The 23658-nt window shown below is 42.4% G+C and overlaps 1 protein-coding gene across 3 annotated transcripts in view; it reads left to right on the top strand.

Annotated features, from left to right (window-relative positions):
- RORA (RAR related orphan receptor A) overlaps positions 1 to 23658 on the top strand; it is a 779815-nt gene that overhangs the window by 150967 nt on the left and 605190 nt on the right. For 2 of the 3 annotated variants that reach the window (XM_043471786.1, XM_043471788.1), the window contains exon 2: positions 6989 to 7042. The exons of the other annotated variant lie outside the window; for it this stretch is intronic. In XM_043471786.1, coding sequence (XP_043327721.1) covers positions 6989 to 7042 — 54 coding nt within the window. The remainder of the gene's footprint in view (positions 1 to 6988; positions 7043 to 23658) is intronic. 3 annotated transcript variants of the gene reach the window in all.

The following is a 23658-nucleotide window of genomic DNA, read 5'->3' on the forward strand; positions in this document are numbered from 1 at the left end:
AGTACTGGCGTCTCCAGTTACAAATATGGACACTGAGTCAGCAAGAGTTCAAGCAACTTGCTCACAGATGCACAGGAAAGAAAGCAACAGAGCCAGGTTTTAGATCAAGTCTGACTCTGAACATGAGCTCTTAGCACCTCCATCCAGAAGTGCCCCAGCCAGAGAGAGGGAAGCCCATGAACCCGATAACCCACATTGTGTTGTCTGAGCATCTCCCCACTCCAGCCCTGAGCCTGCTCTTTGAGGATGAGAAGCAGGGTGATTCTTCAGGTAGCCCTCCTGTGCCTAGGATGGAGCAGGCACCTTTATACCTTCTCAATCAATGCTTGCTAACTGAGGGGCTGCTCTATCTCTTACCCCCCTTTCTGTCCTTCTTGTATGAGTTTGGAAGGAATTCAACAATGACATTTACACTTGGGCCTTTTTTACATAGCTCTTCTGAAACTGGCTACATGACTCATTAGTAGATGAACGAGTGAATGTAGGAGAAATTTAGCCACTGTTAAGAGACCCTTGAAATCTTCATAAACTACTTAGTAATGCAAGTGGCAATATAATTGCTTGAGAGGGAGAGAATGTATCCTGCCACTAGGGAGTTAAAGTCAGGCTTATATCAGGAAAAAAGTTAAACAGACTAGATGAACAATGTAGAACTACATCTGAGATCTGGTAATGAAATAAGTGACTTACGTCTCTTTAATTGATCTATTAATAAATTTCCATTTTATTGCTTTTTTAAAAGGTGAGTACCTTTTATATGAAAATTTGAAGACACCATCTAAATGAATTGGTGGCATCATTTTTGATGTGTAGAATTCAGAAGATCCTTCAAGGTTATTGTCTTAAAATAGTCCTGGATTATAGTTAGTTTTTTTTTTTTTTTTTTGGTACTAGTCAGGAGGATGATGGTAATACATATGCAGTGAGTTAATAAAGCACATGGGATTTTTAATTTCATATTTGTCCCTACCACCGGAGGAACTTAGGTGAGTTATTGTCACATGGACTCAGGGTTTTCTTGTTTGCTAAATGAGGATAAAACAGCTTACCTTTTAGAATTGTGAAGTGTACAGGTAAGATGTAAAGGGCATCAAGTTCTTTGCCCAACATGTAATAGATATGTAAGCATTTGACTGTATGAGATAGGTGAGAACACATACCCTCCAGATTGTCAGATTGTCCCCGGGCAGCACGTGCCCCATTTATGGTCATAAATAGATTATAAAAGCTTGGATGCCAAACTCAGAGTTGTGGATTCACGTCACAAGCTTACAGCTATCACTATGACTTCTGTAAACTTATTTACTCTCTCTGCACATCAGTTTTCTTCTCTTTAAAATGGGGATCATGGTTGGAGAGTTACTGTTGGGATTGATTGAGAGAAAGTGTTTAAAGCCCTTAATATGGACTCCATGCATAGTAAGTAATCAATGCTAATTTTTATCACCTACTCTTCTGATTATCCAGGGGTTGCTTTCTAGGAAGTCAGTATCACTCACTTGCTCTCGCCACTGAGGCTTATTTGCAAACAGGGTTGTACTTGAGTGTTATGAGGATGTGACCTAGCCACTCTGTGCAGAGCAGGAGTGGGGGCCCTCCCTCTAACCTCCCCTAGTGCAGGGGATGTAGGTGCAGTGAGTGGGCCGGTTTCCATGGAAGGGTAGAGGAATGGAGGAGCTACCCAGCAGGGAGTGCAAAAGGCCTTTATGGAAAAAAAAGAGATCTCTGGATGGAGTGGGATGAGAGGCTTCAGAGAAGTATTAGGCATTACTGTTTATTTAAGGGGCCTAATGGCACAGAGAAGTTAGAAAAGCACATTTTGGAAAAGGAGATTTCCTTGGAAGGTCTGCTTTCTTCCTAGATGAGCATGTAGGCATGTAGTTGGCAGGAGGTTTCTCAGTTGCTGGCACCCCTTTCCTAGTCCCTGTTGCCATGACCTTGAATGGAATGGCTGGCAAACTGGACAGTATGGGCAGAGAGTCGCTGCCTAAGTCCATAACCCTTTCTAGGTTGATGCATTCCAGAAGGAAGGAAATGATTCAGACTCCTTCAGATGTCATGTATACCTGGGATGTGGATGTGGAGAGATAGGTAAATAGTAAACAACTTAATTCAGAATTCAATTTCTTTAAACAGTGTCATCTTCTTTAGGAATCTGAATTTGCTAGGTCATCTGTAATGGGGATATCCTTCTAATATGACTTCTATTCCATTTTCTTCCCTCTCTTTCTCTCTCTCACCCCCTCCCCACTTAAAAAAATACATCTCCCTTGACCACACTGGTATCATCTACAATGAAAGATGGCTTTGACTGCAGACTGTATATATACCAAGCGGTTCTCAATTCTACCTAGCAGTGTCCTGTGCATGGTGAGCTCTCTGCAGCATTTTCTGTGTTTAAGACATTGCCTCAACAAAATCCGTTTTAGACTTTTCCTTGCCTCTCGGCTGAATTACAGTCACAGTCAATGGCCCACTTGTGTGTAGTTCAAGAAGCAATTAAGGGCTCTTTTCTTTGAACAAGCAAGGGAGGGGGTAGAGAAAAATGATCATTATTCTGATGATTCCTCTGTGTAGCTCAACAGTTCACAGATCTTTGATGCCATGAGTCTCAGCATTTAAACCCATTTCTATCACTGCCTTCTGCAGCCACTTCTGCCTGTCAGAGCGACTCCATGGAGGCCAAGGACTCGCATGTCAGTAGGTCAGAGCCACTCAATATGATGGTAGGATTGTGATTAAACACAGCTGTAACAGCTGCTTAATGATCCTCGGGATCATGATGGTATCACTGAAAATTAGGAAGCACAGTCTTTGGAGACCCCCCAAGGAAACTTGCGGTCGCCACTGCGAGCCTTTTGTTTTATTCTGGGAGAGTTATAGTCAGGACATGGTAGTATTATCTTTCAACGCCTGTCCACATGAACTTTGTCCATGTCTAGCTTCTATGTTTCTAAAGGGCAGAGACTTTTATCTAACTTCTATTGCACTGAGTCTAAAACAAAGCTGAAGAGAGAAGCTGCTTAAATGATTTTGTCAAGATGATCAGTGAATGCCCTCCTGGATGTGTCTCAAGAAGCATTTGGTGTGTGTGGCCCAATAAACCAGGCCCTTGGGAGAGACAACTCACTACATGTCAGTGGTTCTCAGGGTGGCCTCTGCATCACTTGGGAACATGTTAGATGCACATTCTTCTGCCCTACACTGAGAAACTCTGAGGCTCGGGCCTAGCAACCTGTGCACTAACCGGCTTTCCTGTAATTCTGATGCATGCTCATGTATGAGAAGCACAGGTCTGCACCCTTCCTGGCCTTAAATACCTCTGCAGACTTTCTTCTGTGCAAAGGAGACTTAGAATACCAGCAAGACTAGAAGGGTGAGAACTGAGCTTCCTAGAGACGAGGACCAACTTTGATATAGCCTTCCAGGGTGTCAACATGATGACTTCTGCCTTCGGATGTTTTAGGGCTGCCTGGAAGCCCAGTATAGTTCCACAGAACCATATAGGTGAAACTGGAGGTTTCTTGCCTTGAAGAGAATGTCTTCTTGCTTCTCCACTGGGTATGCATGTTGAGGTAGAGAAGGGCACTGATTTCTTGTTCAAAACCAGAGCAGCAGTGGTGTGAAGAGAGAGGGAGGTTTAGATGTGAAAGACTTGGGTCAAGGAACTGCCCTGCTCTGGGAGCTTGGGGACCCTGGGAAAATCCATTAACCTCACTAAATTCAGGTGGACCTGAGTTTGCTCATCTCAAAGCCAGAGCTAATTATATCTGCCCTATCTGTTTCATAGGACGTTCTGCTCAATTGAGAGACAGGTCAAGATGGAATTTCGCCCAAACTCACTCACTTCACTCAAACAGACTCCAAGATGAAGGTGCCCTGCCAGCAAAAATCAGAGTTCAGTGGGGACAGAGCACTTGTTAGTTTATTATACAGATATATTTACATATACACATACACACACTGTAGGGCTTTTCTGGTAAGGGGTGATAAAGACAAGGCTGAATCATGTTAATCTAAGTGAGTCTTCCCATCTCCATTTTGTGGTCAGACTCCCCATCCCAATACCTACCCACCCAGCTCAGGCATGAGCAGCTGCAACCCCAAGTCTGTGACCAGTGTCAGCGTGTGAATACCAGATATAGGCAGGAACCTGGATTGAGTCTTCTCCATAGATGCCAGTAAGAGAGGGAGGTGAGCCTAGGAGGCTGTGTGAGAGGACAACAGTTTTGCCATTGTGATCATGTCCAGTGACAGCCAGGCTCTAACCCATCACACTGGGCATGCCCCCATTACAGAACCAAATTTGAATCTGCTTCTCCAACAGGCAGCAAAGCCAAGCTACTGTTGCCACGTTGTGGTGAAGGAAAATATACTATTTATTACAGGGCACCAAGCAAGGAGAATGGGCAGCTCATGCTCAAATGACCCAAACTCCCTGGTGGAAGGACTTTTAATGGAAAAGAATGTGTGTGTTTATATATATGTATGTGTGTGTATATATATATGTATAAAATGTATATATATTACATGCCAGGCACATACATGTTTGAAGAACATCTTAAGACTTCCTCTAGCTATGATTCCACAGGACCATCTCTTTTTACTAAATCAGAAGTGACATGTTACACAGTGATAGTCTATTAAGTCTCTCTTAAAACCTCCCTTCAAGGTGACTTTGAAGAGTAGAGACACTCTTAAGCCTGCTATCTGAGGTTATTGAGATATGATGGAGAGAACCTCCACCCCCCACCCCCAACCTGCTGCCCAATTCCTAAGGTTCTCAGACAGTCTCAGCTCATGGTGTCTTTGTGTCTCAGTAAATTTTTCACTCCCTAGACAAAGAGAAATAGCAACAGTTCCATATATTAATAGTTTCAACTTACTAGTAGCAGTGTCTGCTACTGATAGAGACTACCCTTGACTTTTAAAAATATCCCATGGCTTTCCTGTGAGTTAGCTGTAGGCCACAGCTTGGGAACCACAGCCTCTACCTCACCTGAAGCAAAGGAGAAGAGACTTCAACATTGAGAAGCATCCCAGGACTCTACCACCTTTATGACATTTATCTGAAATAGTCCAGTAGATAATGAGAATTTTTACCCATTCCTCATGGGAAGAAAGTTAGTTTGGTGGAAAGGTGATTTTGATAAATTATAAGCAACTGGTAGACCCGATCTGTTTCTTTAAAGATATTTCAATATCAGAATCAATTCCAGGTCAAGAATTCCTTTGGACCCATTTGTAGATGTGCTGCCTTTAGTTTAGAAGCAGTGGTTTCTTTTTGGAGTAACAGAATAATTGCCTGTATCTCATGTCTATTTCCACATCCGTATCACTCATTTACACCTTTGACTACTTCAGGGCAGAGTCTGGAAAGAGTAGGTGCTCAATGTATATTTTCAAATTACATTACTCTTTTTTATGAATGACTTTTAGATCAAAGTGTGTTGGCATGACTGTGGAGGTCCTGGTGGAGCTTGCTTTGCTTCCCATGGTAATAGCAAGCAAAGGGAATGCAGAGTCTTAGCCACTGGACCGCCAGGTCTGGTGTGAAGTCGCTCAGTCATGTCTGATTCTTTGTGAGCCCATGGACTGTAGCCCACCAGGCTCTTCTATCCATGGAATTCTCCAGGCAATAATACTTCAGTGGGTTGCCATTCCCTTCTCCAAGTCCCTTAATATTTGCTTTAAGTTGGATACCTGACAAATTGGGATGAGAGCTTTTCTTGGGGCTCTCCATATGTCCGTTTCCCTTTATCCCCTAGGCCCAGTATCCTTGAAACTCCCTTGGGTTAAGAGAAGTTACTAGCCCTAACGTAAACAGTGGTGCCATTTGTAGGCAGTTCATGCCATTTGAGAAATTTGAAGCACTGACCTGTGCCCAACAGTGCTGCTAGGTGGTTGCAGCTGCAAGGCTGTGCCTAGACAACATTTAATATCCATTCCAACCCTGAGAGAGTCTAGGCATCTGAGATGTGAGCTGTTCATAATCCTACAGGGTCAGTGAATATCTTGGTTTTAAATAACAGGAGCAGTAAGGAAGCTTGTTGTGATAAATGGTGCACCTGCACACTGCCTTCAGCCTTGCCTTAGAATCAAACAAGTCTTTTAGCATATGAATCTAAGAAAGCTGTTCAGAGGGCCATTTATAGCATAGAAGCAATGGGGAAGATACCGTTTCCAGGTCTCTGCCAGTTGTAGTTCAGAGCACAGGTGATCTGCCTACTTGGTTTCAACTCCTTTTCTGCAATGAGTTAAGAAAAGATGCCTTCGATGGTGGAGAGAAGTGGATAGGAAGCCATACCTTTATAAAAGTCTTCCATTCATTTGCTGCAGAACCACTTTGGGCCTGCCCAGACGTAGATTCCTGGAACTCCAATGGAATGAAAACACTGAACATGTAACATTATTCCAAGACTTTTACTATGGTCCATACCCTGTTTTGAGGACATTATGTGTATTAACTCATTTAATCCTCAAAATAGTGTTAGAACCAAAAAGAAAGATGCTGCTTCTGTGATCTTTAGGTCCTCTTTGAGGTCATATGGTAGCCTGAGGTAGATATAGAACTTGACCCTATGTTAGTTCACAAAAATACTATTTCCAGGAGCAGAGCACACCTTATAAAGTAGATACTATTGATAAGAAAGTAAAAACAATATCACTTACTTTTTATTAATCTAAATGTGCAGAGAAAAGACCCCATCTTGTACAAAACTTCATTCAGGTTCTTTTAAGATTCAGTTCTTTATGTTAAATGGTCAGCCTTTTAGGAGGGATTTATTTGAAGGTCCTAGATGTATGTAGTTCTTGGGATGGATGGTTTCTTCATCCAGCACTTAAAGTTAAAATCTTTCTACTCTAATGAATCATAGAGTAGTTTGAAATATGGAAATGTGAGTGATTTTGCTCCTATCACTGGGGTATTACCCTGTGTTCTAAAATCATATCATAAAAACATAAACTTACTACTCTAATCTTGTAGGGTTATCCATGCCAGTGTCCAGTGAGGGAACTGAGAGAAGGCGGCATGATCCAGGTAATGATATTTTTTCATGAAAAGCAAGAAATGGAAATGTTTTGGCTTTCTTTCAATAACATGTAATTTGTAATGTTCTTCCCCTCATTTATAATCCTATCTGTGTATAAATAGTAATTTGCTCTTATAAACATGTACTGTAGTAAGAGTTCTGTGGGGAGCAGTTGGTGTTCATTATCTGTGACATCATGAGCATTTAAAAAACAATAATTATAAATATCCTCTAGAGTGAAAAAAAATAGTGGAAAGAATTGGAGAGTCTGTCTAGAGACTTTCTTATTGCTCTGTTTCGTCCTGCCTCCACCCCAATTACTTTGAGTTTGGAGTTGCTTAAATCCTACAAAACTCAATGTAGGTGTTACCTACTGCAAAGGTCGGAGAATGTTATGGTTTGAAGAACAGTATTTAGTAACATGACTTCTTTATATCTGAAATAAGTTGCTGTTGTTAATGTTGGCCTTCCAATTCTGAAATCCAAAGAATAAGCTGAGGTTCCTTTGCCTGACACAGTAAATTGTGGTTTGTTTGTTTGCTTTCCTTTGTTTTTTAAATCCAAGGATATACCAATGGAATGAAGGTTTGTATTTCTCTGAAAGGTCCGAGTTACAGGGAAACAGTTAATTCTAGTAATAGAGATTAGTCTATGAAACACAAGCAAAAGGATCCGTGTATCAAAGGCATACTTCAGTTTCATAAAACTTACAGAGTGGCATTTCAACAGAGGAGACCATTAGAGTACTAATGGGATGCTTAGAAAGGAAAGGAGCAAAATTAGAGTGGAATCTGAATATATGAACCACTTACGTTCTTAAAGTCCCATTTGTACCCAGTTTTTTGTAACTTGGAATGTATTCCCCTGTAGGAACTATATTTTGCTTGCTTTGGGGGCTCCCTAGCTAGCTTATGAAAATCTATGTTAAACATAATGTAATAACATGGTTTTTTAGAAAGTGAACCAAATTAGATATCAGGTGGCCTTGGGTTTGAGTGCAGACTGGAGCAAACTCTTTCTATGGCCTTAGGCAGGTCCCTAAACCGTTTAGTGCTTTTGCACATACATAAAACTCTAATGCTGAAACCCAGTATTGGATATAGGGTAAACATTCAACAAATGTTTGCTGAATGAGTGAACAAATGAGTAAGCCTATATTTTATTTCTGTGGGGAAAAAAATCCATCCAAAGGATGTCAGACTTTTACAGCTTCTATGGTATCACTGTGGAGATTGCAGACCAAGTACAAAACTGGAAACTTCTTAAGGCCTTTCATAGCCACTTATGTAGTGTCGAGGTCACCTCTGTGTGCCTGGTGGCTGGCTATCTAGCCCTGCCAGCTCCAGAGGCAAGGCCAAAGCTTCATGAAAACCTTAACAGTCTCCCATACGAGGAGAGGAGGCATGGAAGGGGTGTGGTGGCCATTTGTATATTTGACTCAAGAACAAGTTGCATGTTTGCAAATCAAGGACTTGGTGTTTACTTCTCCCTTTGTGAAATGTGGCAAAAGTATTAAAAAATGTCTTGATTAGAAAATATATTAAATATATATTTTGATGGGAGCAATGCATTTAAAATAATGAGAAGGAAGAAAAACACTTAAGAAAAATGAAATGCGTAGTGTTATACCCAAAAAGGAGCAAAAAGACACAAGGTACTCTAGACTTGGAGGCAGCTCATTCTGATTTTGGGAATGGACTTTCGGTTTATTTTAATGTAACCCCTGCTTTTCTAATTATAGTCATTTGTTCTCAAACAGGCACTGGTAGAAGCAGTTTTAAATCTATTTTCTATTTCAGTAGGCATACCTTCTGAAAAACCCCTAAAATTTCAAGAGGAGCTTTTTCTTCCTTTCTTTTTCTTAAGCAATTGCTGGTTTTTTTTGTTTTTTGTTTTTTTTTTGAGCTCCAAGGGCTGACAGCTGTTCTAGTCTTGCTTGGGGATTTTTTCACAATGTGGATTAATCAATGTTATGAACTGGGTCCGTGGGGTTTTGGGAATGTAATTGGTTTCAGATGACACTTTGCTAGTCAATCTGTGAAACAGCCGAATGTTGACACAGCTGAACAATTCCAGCTGTTTCCACTCGCCCCTTCCTCTTTCCTTGGACGCTGCATGCATCCTCTGCCTTTATTTGTGTCTGCCCTCTCTCATTGTGACTTTGCTAAACTAATTTGTTATCCTTTCTGAAATTTCTTTTTGCTTTTCTCTTCTTTGGGATATCAGGGCTCCCCCTTTATTATAGCCTCCACCCAATTTTATTTTGCAAAACTACTTTCTTGGCTTGCATAGTTTTTTAAGGAAATAATAGTTTTACCACTTAAGTTCGTTCCCTTTTATTTGTGGTGATCCCCTAGTTTGTTTATATAAAGGTGCAGAGCACCAATTTAGGCTTTGTACAAGTGCTTGGATTCTGTGAATATTTGGTTTCACAATTGCTTGATCAACCTTTATTTTTAATTACAAGAGACATTTCCATTGAATAAACAATACAAACCATTAGCTTCATTCAATGCATAGTGATATTTGCTACCGTATATCCTTCTGAAACTATGAGAAAAGATTCAGGTGTCGGTATTGATGCTAGAAAGATGCATGATTAGAAGGGAGGAATCCAAAAAGGACCGACCCTGAATTATGTACATTATATTAACAGTTTATATACTGTCAGGGGAAACGGTTTGTAAATTGCTTTCAGTGGTTTTTCATTATCAGACTAATTTCTCTTTGTTTTTTCAAGAGTACTTGTTTCTGCATCTTACTCAGTAGGGGAAAGTCTTTAACTATTTGGGTGCCCAATATAGTTTTGTTACTTTATATAATCTTTATTACAATGGGCTCTAAATCCAGGGCTAAGTGAGCTAAACCAAAGAATAGGGCTGCACAGATAGATACATGTTTGAGTGTGGTCATTCCCAAAAGCTAAGACTCTTGATGAGGGTGAGGTAATCTCATTTTTCCCAGAAAGGTCTGTATTGACTGAATGAATGACTCAGGCTTACAGGACAATGGGCAGCACCTACTCTGCCTTCCTTGCAGACTTAAATGCACAGCACAATTAAATACTCCTAAATCGGAGTCAAGTCTAAGATGTCAGAACCTGGAACAATTGAGCAATTGTCATGAGAATTTGGTGAATAAATGCAATTGACATAGCACATTTTTCCAGATATGTCCTCCTCTTACAATTGTTAATGAACATGGTATCAGAGGAAACAGTCTCAAGGGTGGAGATTATCTCAGAGACAGGAAACAATGGATAGATAGAGAATGTCATTTCTTTGAATGAAGACTATAAACAGTACAGGCCTCTAGACGCTGGTCCATTTGTTCGCTTTTATGTAATCTTGTGTGTAGTGAAACTTCTGGATGTAATAGTGAAATACTGATCTGACATGAGCCACGAGTGCAGAAAAGAAGCAAAAGAGCATCTGTATAAACAAAGCACATGGAAAAAATAACTCAAATTGCACTTGGAGAGGTGAGCAGCCAGAATTATAGATGATAACCCAGCAAATGGGTTTATATGTTACTGGGGTTACATTACATGGGGTTACATGTAATGGGTTTACATGGACAGTTCTCTGAAGACTGACAAAATTGTGGTTATGGTCCAAAAGGCAGGCTGGGTGTAATTGTGGAGGGTGTTGGAATCAAAATCAAAAGCATGTCTCAGGCCATTTATACTGTGATCTGCAGCTGGACCAATATACCCTAAGAACAACCTAATGAATCCAAGAAAGGTTTGGGAAGGGATAAAGGAGCTAAGGGATTTTAGATATACTGCAAGAGCAAACAGATGTATATGGTACCCTTCATCTAAGAAGTTGAGAATGGATAGGATGAAGGTTTCTAAAATGATAGAGGTTCAGGCACTGCTCCCAAGTTGGTTTAAATATTAGAAATTTCTACAGTTCCACTTCTGTGCCAGGGAAGGGGATGGACAGATGGTGTGTTAGTTTTTCTTGCTACCTGATGACGAGGGGAAGTGCAGAAGCCTCAGTTTCGGTGGTGATGGTTGCTCAGGCACTCACATGGTCTCCCCAAAGCTACTCAAAATGAATCTTAGAGTGCTTTTCGCAGAGGGCATCACTGATGTCAAGAATCTGGGGAGGCTGTGCAAATGGCACATCACGGGGCTCCACAGTAGACCTGCAGAATCAGTATGGAGGGAGAGGGTCTGCATTTTTAACAAGCTCCCTAGGTGAATCTTGAATCCTCCAAAGTTTAAAAACCATAAAGTCTGCACTAGGATTTTAGGCTAAGCGGGAAGTACCAGGTTACAGCACAGGTGTAATGGGATATAGCTCCCCAGTTTAATATAAAGCCAATAAGAACGGGCAATGTAAATGTGCCCTTTGTATTGCCAGGTATTACAAAAATAAAGAGCTGTTCAAATATTTGGTGCTAAGAAGGTGCAGACTCAAATTACCTGGACAGCATTCCTAGGTGGAAACTGGGACTCCAAGGAATGAGAGTTGTTTTTCTTTGTGATTTGATGTGCCTTAGTGCCTTTCCTTTCGGAATGTGATTGCATAATTGTACACAGGCACTCCCTCCCTTGAGGCAGAGGGCTAATTACATAACACAGCCAATAGGCCCCATCACACTGTCCTCTAATTATGGTTTATGAAATGTACTGAGTTGACCTTTGCCATCACAGCTGCCCTGAAGGTTGACTCCAGGATATTATGGCTGGAAGGGGTTTGAGACATTATCCAGCAATAACTCTACCAAAGCTTATTCTGAAGCTAGTGGAAGGCCCAATACAGAAAGGTAGTTTAGGACCAGGACCAGAAGCTAACTTTCCCAGTGTTTTCCATAGTTTAACATCTAGGCCAACATGTTCTTACTTTATTTTGCAATTTCGTTGTTGTTTTGTTGTTGTTTAGGCACTAAATCGTGTCCAGCTCTTTTGCCATCCCATGGACTGTGGCCACCAGGCTCCTCTGTCCATGGCATTTCTCAGGCAAGAATACTGGAGTGGGTTGCCATTTCCTTCTCCAGGGGATTTTCACAGACCAGGGATCGAACCTACGCCTCCTGAATTGGCACGTGTATTCTTTACCACTGAGCAACCAAAGAAGCAATACTGGCTTATTTTTTACTGTTCTCATAGGAAACTCAGTTTGGAATCACCTAGGATTCTTAAGTTAAAAAGGTATCATTTAATGTTCCTACTCTTTTATACTCATAATAGTTAATATTTATTGATCGCATGCCATGTGCCAGACAGTGCATTAAACACTTGATATACATTAACCATCTCAGCCTCTCAGCAGGCCCATGAAGGTGAAGATCCCCATTTTAAAGAGGAGGCTTTTGAAATATTGAAGATTTTCCAAGGACATACAACTGGTAAATAGGAGACCAAAGATTTCAATCAGGCCAGTCTGATTCCAGGTTATTATTTTATTTTACCGAACTATTAGTTGACTATGTTGATGTACAAAAATTCTCTTTTGTACAAATACAAGGCCAGGGAACATTATCTGAATTACTCTTTACAGTTAGATAATACAACATAAAGTGTGCTCAACATTTACACCAGGTTCTGAATGACACAACTTTTGCATTATCAGGTTACACTGATAGAGTGTAAATACTCTAGTGTTGTCTCATGGGGCTGTGGCTGTCTTCTCCCTGCCTCTTTCCATGCCCATCTTTCTTAACAAGCTTCCTTTTTGTGAAATAAGATAACCCATGATGAAGGGACTCTTTTTTTCTGTGGACCTTGAATTTCTATTTAGGGACAATCGCAGCTCCACACGTGAAGGCATTGGATACTATACTCGTCAGTCTCTAAGGGGAGCTTTGTTGTTGGCAGCACTATTGAATGGTGTGTCATGATTGGTGGGCTTTGCGTGGCCATCCTGGTGCTCACAGATGTGTCCCATGGGTCAGCAAGCACACCGATGAACATGTTTGATCTGAGTGCCCACTCCTGACCTTTTTACATTACGGTCTGTTTGTGGATCTTTGTCTCGGGTGAGATACCCAAGCTTTGTAAATTCTGTTGCATTCAGATGATTGTGATAAATCAGAAGAGTCCAGTATGGAAGGAGAACTCACTCGAAGTGGGATGCCTTGTTTTACTTCATCACAGGCTTTTCGAAGGGAGCGTGTCCTTGGACCTTGGTAGTCGGCGTAGAAACACTCACCCTCAAGGATGGAGACTATTTCCCTGTGGACACAGAACTCCTATCCCTGCCCTACGTATGAGGGAGATGAAAGGGGATGCCGCTGTCATCACACCAGGTGCAATGCCGTGGGGGCACCAAATGCACAACTACACACGTGAAATGCACCTACTGCCTGCAAATGCCTGGAGGCTGCTCATCAAAGAAGCAGTGGTCACAAACATGCAGAGCCTTTATCCAGGCTCTTCCCTCTGCCTGAAGTGCCCTCTTGGGTCTTCTCTATTGGGTTTACTCCTTTTTTCAACGCTCTGCTCCAGGTCTCCTCCTCTGAGACCTCTCCCCTGCCTCCATCCCGGCCAGCACAGCCCCTCCCCACTGCTCTGTGCTGACCTTGGTCAGCTTCTGCAGCATGCTGGTTTAGAGTGGTTCATATTCTTAAGCAGACCTGATTTTCAGGACTCCCAGAGGCCTCTCCAGGGGAACACCAGTCCAGGGAAATGCCCCTGGACTCCAGCCAAGGGAGCAGAAGTAATGACTTTTCTTTCTTTCATTGGTATCTGGGCCACTCGGTTGGGTATAGAGATGGGGATCATCAGCATGACTGGCTGGGAGCCACTGCATGTCTCTCCTGAGGCTTTTATCACTCAAACCTCACACCTTTTATCAGAAAGTAAAAGGGGTGCTTATTCTGATTTGTAAGTTCCGCATGAGGTGAATCAACTGTGCCGCGCCGTCGAGAAGTGGGAAGTCCGTAAGAACAGGAGGCCTTAGGGAAATAGAACTGGATCTTGAGGAAAGGATTGAGAAAGACACAAGAAGTGGGAAGCATGGCCCAAGGTTTGGCCAAACACAACAGCAGAAGTGCTGTGTGGGCAAGTGACCCTGTCCCTGTTGTTGCCGCGGCGTTACCCTGGTGCCATGTCAGGAGTTAGGAACTAAGACCCAGTGAAGAGGGGACAGTGCCCTTGGTGCAGGGTGCTGGCTTCACTTCTAGTATTTCTATGTAACTCATTAACATTTATTTATTTAGTGTTGGGCTTCCCTGATAGCTCAGTTAGTAAAGAACCTGCCTGTAGTGCAGGAGACCTGGGTTCGATTCCTGGGTTGGGAAGATCCCCTGCAGAAGGAAATGGCAACCCACTCCTGTATTCTTGCCTGGATAATCCTATGGACAGAGGAGCCTGGTGGGCTACAGTCCGTGGAGTCACAATAGTCAGACATGACTTAGCGACTGAACCACCAACAGCATTTATTGAGCACATACTGTATGCAGGGTGCTGTTGCAGTGATGCATAATGCCTTACTCTTTGTAGTCCCCTTCTGCGCAGCAGCTAAAGCAGTAGCTTAAATTTCCTTTAAACTCTTGAAATTTAGAGAAAGGCTATGTAAATTTGAATTATTTTCAATATAAGTGGGATGAATAAATCATAAAGGGCTTGTGCATAGGAAAGAACCTTAGTCAGAGAACTACATGTTAGAGTGAGGAATGAGACAAGAAGGCTGTGTACCAGGTGCCACCCACACCCAATAACATCAAGCATGCCGCCTATCCTCACACGAGAAATATGCCTGCTACCCGCACTTTGACTTCACTTCTTGCCTTGTCCTTCAATGCCAAATTCTGGGTTGGGGGCAAAAAACAGCACCTCGTTCCTCATAAAGACTTTGGGGATACCTGCCTTTAAATTCAGGCTGGATATTTACATTGTCTAGGATGCTGGATTTTAGCCATTTTGCTTATTTTAATAAAAAGAGTTAGGTGATATGACCACTGATGCATCCTGTTTCTCCCATAGGCTATTGGGATGGAAAAGTGGAAACTCCAGAGACAGAGTCCCCGCTTTCCCTGAGTAGCTGAGCAGTCTCTGACCAAGGGAGGTGATAGCCACTGGGGATGGGATTTCCCCACTTCCCCCCCTGCCGTGGGTCTCAGGGTCTCCACACTGCCTCCTGTCCTGAGGAGTAGGGGAAGGCCCTTCTCAAGTGTTTGCTGTTAGGGTGGGTTGTCATGGCAACCACTTGGGACTGGGCCAGGGAGAAGGGGCTCCTACAGTGCATTGACGTGGACAGAACACCATGGGGAGGGGAAGGGGGCCAGGAGAACAGTGAGACAGGGTTCTGGATGCCAGAGGACCAGCGAACATGATCATTACGTGCTCACTTGACAGAGCATGATGCCAGCTATGGTAGGGGGGCGAGCCTGGGAAAGGTGAAATTTGCCTCTCCCTGCAAGGAATTAGTTTATAGTCTCTTCACTCACCAAGTATTTATGGGGTACCTCTCTGGAGCTATAGTCTGCAATAGATGATTTGGATTAATCAGATAATAGTAGAGACATCTGCCTCCTTCTGCCTCCGTGGAACTAATCATTGGGTGGCACTTATCAGAAGGGCATTGTTTTTTTTTTCAAATGCAGAAGGGTTTTTGATCCATCTTGTATATTTTATGGACTGGATTATTGAATGTAACCAAATCCCCTTCTCTTGATTAGAGTTATTGGCTGCTCAAACAGGAGCTTTGTGTCTACTTTAATTTTTCTCTTTGATACCATCTGTCCTTGGCTCAGCTTTTCGACTGATCTCTATTAAGTTAAGTTAAGTGAAAATCGCTCAGTCGTGTCTGACTCTTTGCGACCCTGTGGACTATACGGTCCATGGAATTCTCCAGGCCAGAATACTGGAGTGGGTAGCCTTTCCCTTCTCCAGGGGATCTTCCCAACTCAGGGATCGAACCCAGGTCTCCCACATTGCAGGAGGATTCTTTCATCTGAGCCACAAGGGAAGCCTTATTAGGGAGGGGACAGGTAAAGAAAATTGCGATGAAGAATCTTTTATTATATGCCATAGGTAGTAGGACATCCTGAGCCCTGATTTTCCTATGAAGGAAAGGTTTCTGTTGATAGAAATCAGAATAACATATCTCAAAGCAGATATTGAATGGAGTAAGGAAGGTAACTGCAAATTTCCGTTCCTCCAGATTCAAACATGTAATTGCTCATACAATGGTCTTGTAGTAAACTGGCACATTTGAATAACTCTTTGGTGGGTTTCTCTGGTAGCTCAGTGGTAAAGAATCCACCTGCCAATGCAGGAGTCATAGGTTCAATTCCTGATCTGGGAAGATTCCACATGCTGGGGAAAAACTAAGCCTGTGAACCACAACTACTGAGCCTGTGCTCCAGAGCCCGGGAGCCACAACTACTAAGCCCACATGCTGCCCTCGTCGAGCCCGTGCTCCGAATCGAGAGAAGCCACCACCAGGAGAAGCCCACACACAACTAGAGAGTAGCCCCCTGCTTGCTGCAACTAGAGAAAGCTTGCACAGCAATGAAGGCCCACCACAGCCAAAAATAAATGAATAAAAATGAATAACTCTTTGGCAGGCAGGGAATCAGAAAGTGAACTATCCTTCAAGGCATGAGAAATAGGATTTATAGCTGAGTCAGCGTCACTCTGAGGTATGCAGTGAACATCTTCTGAGGTCCAGGGGTTCAGGGGGCCTGCATGTTAAGTATTTCCTTCCATAGGCATGAATCTTGGTTGTTCTGACTTCCTTAAAAGAACTAGATTATCTATCTTTTCCTGCTGCCAAGGTGGAGGCACCCTTGAGGTTCAGTTACTGGCTTTTTCATCTCCTCTGTGTTCCTCCAGGAGAGGGGTGTGTCCTGATAGCCAGAACATTCATCTGCACCTTAGAAAACAAAGGATGCCCCTGGTAGACATTAGGAAGGAAGATGCAGGAGTAACTGGATATTTCTAGTCGGGAGAAGGCCCACAGTTATGAAAGAAGTCAGAGACAGCCTCTCTATCCCCAGCACCATTAGTCATGTCTATGGAGATGCTTCATCACCAGAAACTCACCTAATTTTTGACAACTTCATCATTCTCCAAAACAGAGCCTCCCTGTACTTGCTAATATTTTTTGAACATCTGAACTCTTTTGTGTCAGATGCTGTGCTTCCAAAACTTGGAACAGATGAAGGCAAGTAAGATGCAGGCCTTGTCCTTGTCTAGATTATTGTCTAACGGACAACACTGACTAATGATTATGCAAGGTGATTTATCTGGTTAAAATACAAAGTGATAAACCCTGAAGTCAGGGCCCAGTGACCATGAACTCTGTGTTTCTGTGCTGTCATTGTTCTTCTGGTCTCCTCGGTGTAGCCACCCAGTTATCCACAATTTTGTCTTCTCTTCCCAGTCTCACCCTTTGATATTCTATTCGTCTGCAACCTTTCCGACTTTCCTAAGATCACCCACCTGGCTCTCTTCTGCGACTGCCTGAACCAGGGCTTTTCTCCCACTTCCTGCATCCTGTTCCTTGATTCCTGCCCTTGGACCAACTCCCTTCACATCCATCCCAGACTTGGCAACAAGAGTAATGTGCCTTCAGATATGTCCTTCCTCCTGAACTTTCGTCCTGCACATTTAGCCATTTAGCAAATGGTTAAGAGGTGCTTAGGAGCCCTGGAAGCTCCCTGTGGCTTTGGGGATGAACTCTGAACCTTAGCCCAACCTCCTGTCTGGCCACACTGTGCCTGTCTGACCTTCATCTCACCTCTCTAAAAACAGACCCTCCAGGCAATGCTTTTTCCTTCCTCAGACCTTGTCCTCTCCTCCTCGGTTCTTGCTCTGTTTCCCACCAGGGCACCAGATCTGCGCCCCTGCTCCCCCCACTGCCACAGCCTACCCACCCACCCCCCCAAGCATGGTCCAGTTGAAATTCTCCTCTGTGAGGCCTCCCTGCCTGCTCCAGTCTTAAGGGAGCAGAACTAAAAAACAGAAAACACACTATCCAGTCAGGAACAGACCACCCTCATGTAAGAAGTGCCCATGAAACCCTTAGTACCTAAATCTGTGACTGAATCTCTCCTTAAACTTTGTTCAGAACTAATCAAGCATCCTTCAAGTTTCCCCATCCATGGTGGTCTATTTTAACTAGTGTTTTGGTTCGATCCATGAATGAAGAGAGAAATTTTCAGAACTGTAGAGTCCCAAATGTCTATTATTAGCCTAATGACTGCTCTGTCAGTGATGGATCCTGAAGGTGACCTTGAACAAAGATCAATGTCTTTTGTGTGGTTTCTTCTGTGTTTCTGGTATTAAGGAAAGTGAAACGGAAGAGAAACTGGAGGTTTCTACATGTGTGTGACTCACTGTGGCCCTTAGACACTAACTATGGGGATGCAAGAACACGAGTATCTTAGAGATGAGCATAATTATTTGTTCTTTCATTATTATATGACAGTGTTATGAGCTGATTCCAGATTTCATGTGCTTTCATTTTTCAAATGCTTCTTGACATCTGAAGAAATGCTGAAGGCACTTGCCTTCCCAACAGAAAATACTAAACATCATTCTGAAAACTGCCAGCAGAAAGATTAAGGTAGAGTGTGTAGGGGTTCGAAGTCACATGTCCATGTATTTCTGCGTTTGGGGGCTTGGCAGTCAGAAATAATGTTCTTTGTCTTTCATCCTGTCTTTCCCTTTTTTACCTAAATGTTAAAAAGCCAAGCATAATGAAGTGCATAAGATTGAAGTAGAAGTGGCTTGAAATACCTTCCTTTTGTGTGGAGGATCCGGCGAAGTTGCTTAGGTTTCCTTCCTCTTTGCTTCGCGCCTGCCGAGACTAAGGAGACCTGGCAGCTAGAGATACCCTTGGGTGTTCAGGGAGATGGTTGGAGGCAGGCGCCTTTGATGTGCTCACCTACCAAAAATGTCACATCACCACTGCTTCTGTTGTTTCACATTCAATGTGAAAGACTCGCTAAAAGGTTAATTTCCAGTCTTGTCAAGTATAGATTATTAAAGGCATTTTTGCTTTTTTGTGACATACCTGGAAAAGTCAGGGGGCACGAGGGAAGGCAGATGTAAAGGTGGAGCAGGCCAAGTGCTGTCAGAAGCCCTTTGGATGCCCACGTCAGGGGACCTTTATCTCCACACAGCAGAAGTAGTGACTGATGACTCTCTTGCAGGAGGAAACAGGAGGAGTGACTGCCTTTCTTCATGGTTGTTGTTCGTTGTTCAACCACTAAGTCCCGTCCAACTCTTTGCAGTCCCCTGGACTGCAGCACACTGGTCTTCCCAGTCCTTCACTATCTCCTGGAGTGTGTTCAACTCATGTCCATTGAAGCAGTGATGTCATCTGACCATCTCATCCTCTGTTACCCCCTTCTCCTCCTGCCCTTAATCTTTCCCAGTTTCAGGGTCTTTTCCAGTGAGTTCAGCTCTTTGCATCAGGTGGCCAAAATATTGGAGCGTCAGCATCAGTCCTTTCAATGAGTATTCAGGATTGATTTCCTTTTGGATGGACTGGTTTGATCACCTTGCTGTCCAAGGGACCCTCAAAATTCTTCTCCAGCCCCACAATTCAAAAGCATTGATTCTTCGGCGTTCAGCCTTCTTTATGGTCCAACTCTCACATCCGTAAATGACTCCTGGAAAAACCATAGCTTGACTAGACAGACCTTTGCTGGAAAAATGATGTCTCTGCTTTTTAATACACTGTCTAGGTTCATCATAGATTTAGGCCTAATCTCTTAATAGGACTGGTTTTGGTAACTATTTGTCATTCTTTGTCTTTACTCTGGTGTACAGATTGCCCATATTTTTTTTAAAAAAAGATTTTTATGTTTCTATTTGTTTTTATTTCTAGGACCGTGTTTAAATGACAAAAACACCAGATTGAAAGACGGTCCATCTGGTATCTTTGGCTTTCAGAAAAGCCAGTTTGAATCACATCATAGTTGATCCAATGGCTGGAAAACACATATTTACTCAAAATATGGTTAATTCAATGTCTCTGAGTAATCCTAGAGTTTGTTGTCTTGGATGGATCAGGCTTTAATTTCTCCCCTTCTTGTCTTCAGTTTGAGAGTCATTATGAATGATGAAAGGAACATGGGATTCAGAGAGACCCAGATAGAAGTTCTGGCTTTTCTATGTGAGATCTTTTACCCTTGGGCAAGACACTTTTTCTCTCTGAACCTTGTTTTCTTCATTTGATACAAGGCTGTTGATACCTACTATAGGATTTAGCTAAATCAGAAAACTCATATAAAAGTGTCTAATGTAGGAGCCAACAAGTTAGTAGCTTACTGTCCAAAACTGGCCTCCATTTTCTTGATTAGTTCTTTTATGTTTCTGTTTTCCTTCTTAGTATTTTTCTTTTCCTTTACTTTTTTCCCAAAGGTAGTAGGAGTATATGAATCTTTTAATGCAATTACGTTGGTAACATTAATTGAATATTTGTTGTTTGTTATAAACAGTATGATTTTCTGAGACATTGTATTTGAAGTACACTTTTTAATAACAGTGCAATTATCTTGAACTTGAAGTTTGGAGTTAGGGCTTCCATAAAGGAATACTTCCTGTCAAGAGGCATTTACTTTACTAGATACAGAAGGGAGGAAGAATGCCCTGATGTTAATTATTTAAAGCCACTTTTTCTAAAAAACATTTCCCAAACCCTAATGATTCTATTTGTTGCCTATAGACATTAGCAGTGCTATTCTACACTGTCATTGACGTGGTTCTAAAAATATAGGAGGGGATGTTCTGATGGGTGGTAATATTTCAGGATGATCCAACTTTTCTGCCTGTGTACTTTATTTAAACATTGTTTTTAAACACCAGCTAGAATCTTTGAAGCAGCCTTTTTCTTTCTGAATTTATTTTTTATGGTGGACCTAATAGTGGCCTAGCAGATGACCTGAATATCTGAAAATACTGTAAGAAGCTGAAACACCTGCATGTATTGCCAGGGACAAGGTAGGAGAGTAAGTAGGCAAAGATGTGTTCTTCGGGAAATGAAGCGATTTTCTGCTGAATAGTGTTAGGTCCTCTATAAACAGAAGCTGCAAAATAAATATTAATCCTCACAGTGGCCCTGGTCACTCAGGGAAGCCATGATTGCTTCAGGAACTGCTCTGAGGAACAATGAAGGAAAATTTGAATGAAAACCAACCCAGAAAACATACTAAAACCCACCATATTAAATTTTACTACAGAAAGGGTAAATTCAGATTTCCAGTCTTTAAGGTTTTTTGCTTTGTTTTTAATTAATTTTTATTGGATTATAGTTGCTTTTACAATGTTGTGTTAGTTTCTACTATACAGCAAAATGAATCAGCTGTCTGTGTACATATATCCACCCTTTTTTGACTTCCAATTTTTTAAAAAGAGAACTGGGAAGGAGAAGAGAAAGTTTAGGATGATCAGGGTGGCACAGATAACTGAATGAACTCAGATAAAGTGCAAGACCATGAAGACTGTGTCTCTGTGTGTGTGTGTTTTTAACATTGAAGTATAGTTGATTTCTCAAGCAGTCGGACACAACTGAAGTAACTCAGCGCAATGCACATAGTTGATTTACAGTGCCTCACATATACAGCAAAGTTTTTCAGTTATATGTAAGAATCTGAAAAAAAAATTTAGGTATTATTTTTCAGATATTTTTCCATTTTAGGTTATTACAAGATATGGACTATACGGTTCCCTGTGCCAAGGACCATAACTGATATGGAAGAAAGTTCATAGGCGAGTCAGCCATTACTTAACAGTACAGCCCAGAGACTTTGGCCTTTTTCATAAACAGTGCGTTGTTTGATGATATCATTTTCCCATACTTGTGCTTCAAAGTTTCTCAAAAATAGATTATTTAAAATAATTACTAAGAAATATATAAGCACTCAGTGGAGGGACTCTGTTGGAACACTGAGTATTGATTGGAGCCTAATTCAGAAGGGCAGCTGTTTATTCCTTTGTTTTTAAGATTTGATTGAACGTGTTACAGTGTCGCCTTTGTTTTATGTTTCGGTTTTTTTGACCATGAAGCATGTGGGATCTTAGCTTCCCTGCTGGGTATGGAACCCATACCCTCTGCGTTGGAAGGCAAAGTCTTTACCACTGGACCATCAGGGAAGTCCCGGGGCAGCTGTTTCTTAAGTCTCGGTGGGATGAGAAAGACAAGGTCTGGGCGTTCTCATCGTGATCCCGGGCCCCTAGCCTTGTCCACATTACCCTTCGTTTCCCTCTCTGTGAGGAGACGCTAGATATCATTTGAGGCATTTCAGAAATAGAATATGGCTGTGCCAGGTGATGAAGGTGGACTCTTCTGCGTCTAAGGGAGGATAGTTGTTTAGAAAGCAGAAGTTCTTTTCAGTTGCTTTCAGGGACTCCAAGGAGACAACCCACTCGAGTATTCTCGTTTGGAAAATTCCATGGACGGAGGAGCCTGGTAGGCCTGTAGTCCATAGGGTCTCAAAGAGTCGTGCACAAGTGAGCACACGCGCGTGCACACACAAGGAGACAACATAGCTCATGGTTATTTTTTGCTTCCTGTGTTACTCTTTCTATTCCTCACCTGATAATAACACATGTCCTCTTGTCTTCAGGGGAAACTATATACATGTAAAAGCAACAATTAACTATGAAGATGCTAAGTCCATCCTAAACCTTGCCATTTGTTCATCACCATCCCTTTTGCTTTTTTTTTTTTTTTTTTTGCCTTCATGCTCAACCCAAGTGGGTTTGCTTGCAACAAACTGCAGATTTCCAAGTCACACCTACCACCCAGCAGCTCTGGGATAAAAATGTCATGTCGTCTATTTTACTTTGAAAGGATTCCTTTTAAAGAAATAATTTTGCAGGAAGCAGAACAACTCAAGCAGGCTGTTCCCTACTCTCCCTTTTCTATAAGTTTTGAAATTTTTTGTAGAAGGAAACCTTCCCCAAGGATGCAGTAGGTATATTATGCTCTGGGAGTATTGAGGGCACAAATGGGATTTAAGCAGGCTCCACTGCCGTGCAGATTGAGGAGTGCCTTGAAGGAGCACATTTGTCTGAACACATGCCCTACTCTTATTCTACTTGTTTTCTGGCTGCAAAAATAACCATCAGCTGTGTTGTCTCCCCATAGCCCTTCCAAAAGGGAGAAGCAAGAATTTTGTTTCCAAGAGCCATTCTCAAAGGCGGTACATCCAGCTTTGTTGCGGGGACTCTTCCCCAGACTCAAACTTCAGAGCCACCTGTGATGGGAGATCCAGGACAGCCCTCCATGGGTCTGTCCATGTGTAACTGCCCAGGGTCTGCGTGGTGGCCATCATGAAGCTGTGTTCCCAGCAATGACGCCTCTCGCTGAGCCTTCTCTGAAGCAGAGGGGTCACCTGTGCACAGAGAATCTGTGTCCTTTTTGTCAGCGTGAGTCGGTAGGCCACCGTCGAGTCTTGGGGGGGAAGGGGGCAAAAGCCAGATTTTTGTGTCCAAAAAAGAATGTTTTCACAGCTGACAGCTGTATGCAGAGAGCAACAGTCTACTTCGATGAGCATTTTAAAATATGAGGATTTGAGATTATTGGCTTTGGATGAAAACCAAGTGATCTGGGACCAAGTGATTGAGTAGTTCCAATTGCGTGTCTCTTCCTGACAACACAGGTATGATGATTCCAAGGACAAAAGCAGGGGTGATAGACCTGGATAAACCTTT

The sequence above is a fragment of the Cervus canadensis genome, chromosome 6 (genome assembly GCF_019320065.1).
Source record: "Cervus canadensis isolate Bull #8, Minnesota chromosome 6, ASM1932006v1, whole genome shotgun sequence".
Classification (NCBI taxonomy): Eukaryota; Metazoa; Chordata; class Mammalia; order Artiodactyla; family Cervidae; genus Cervus; species Cervus canadensis.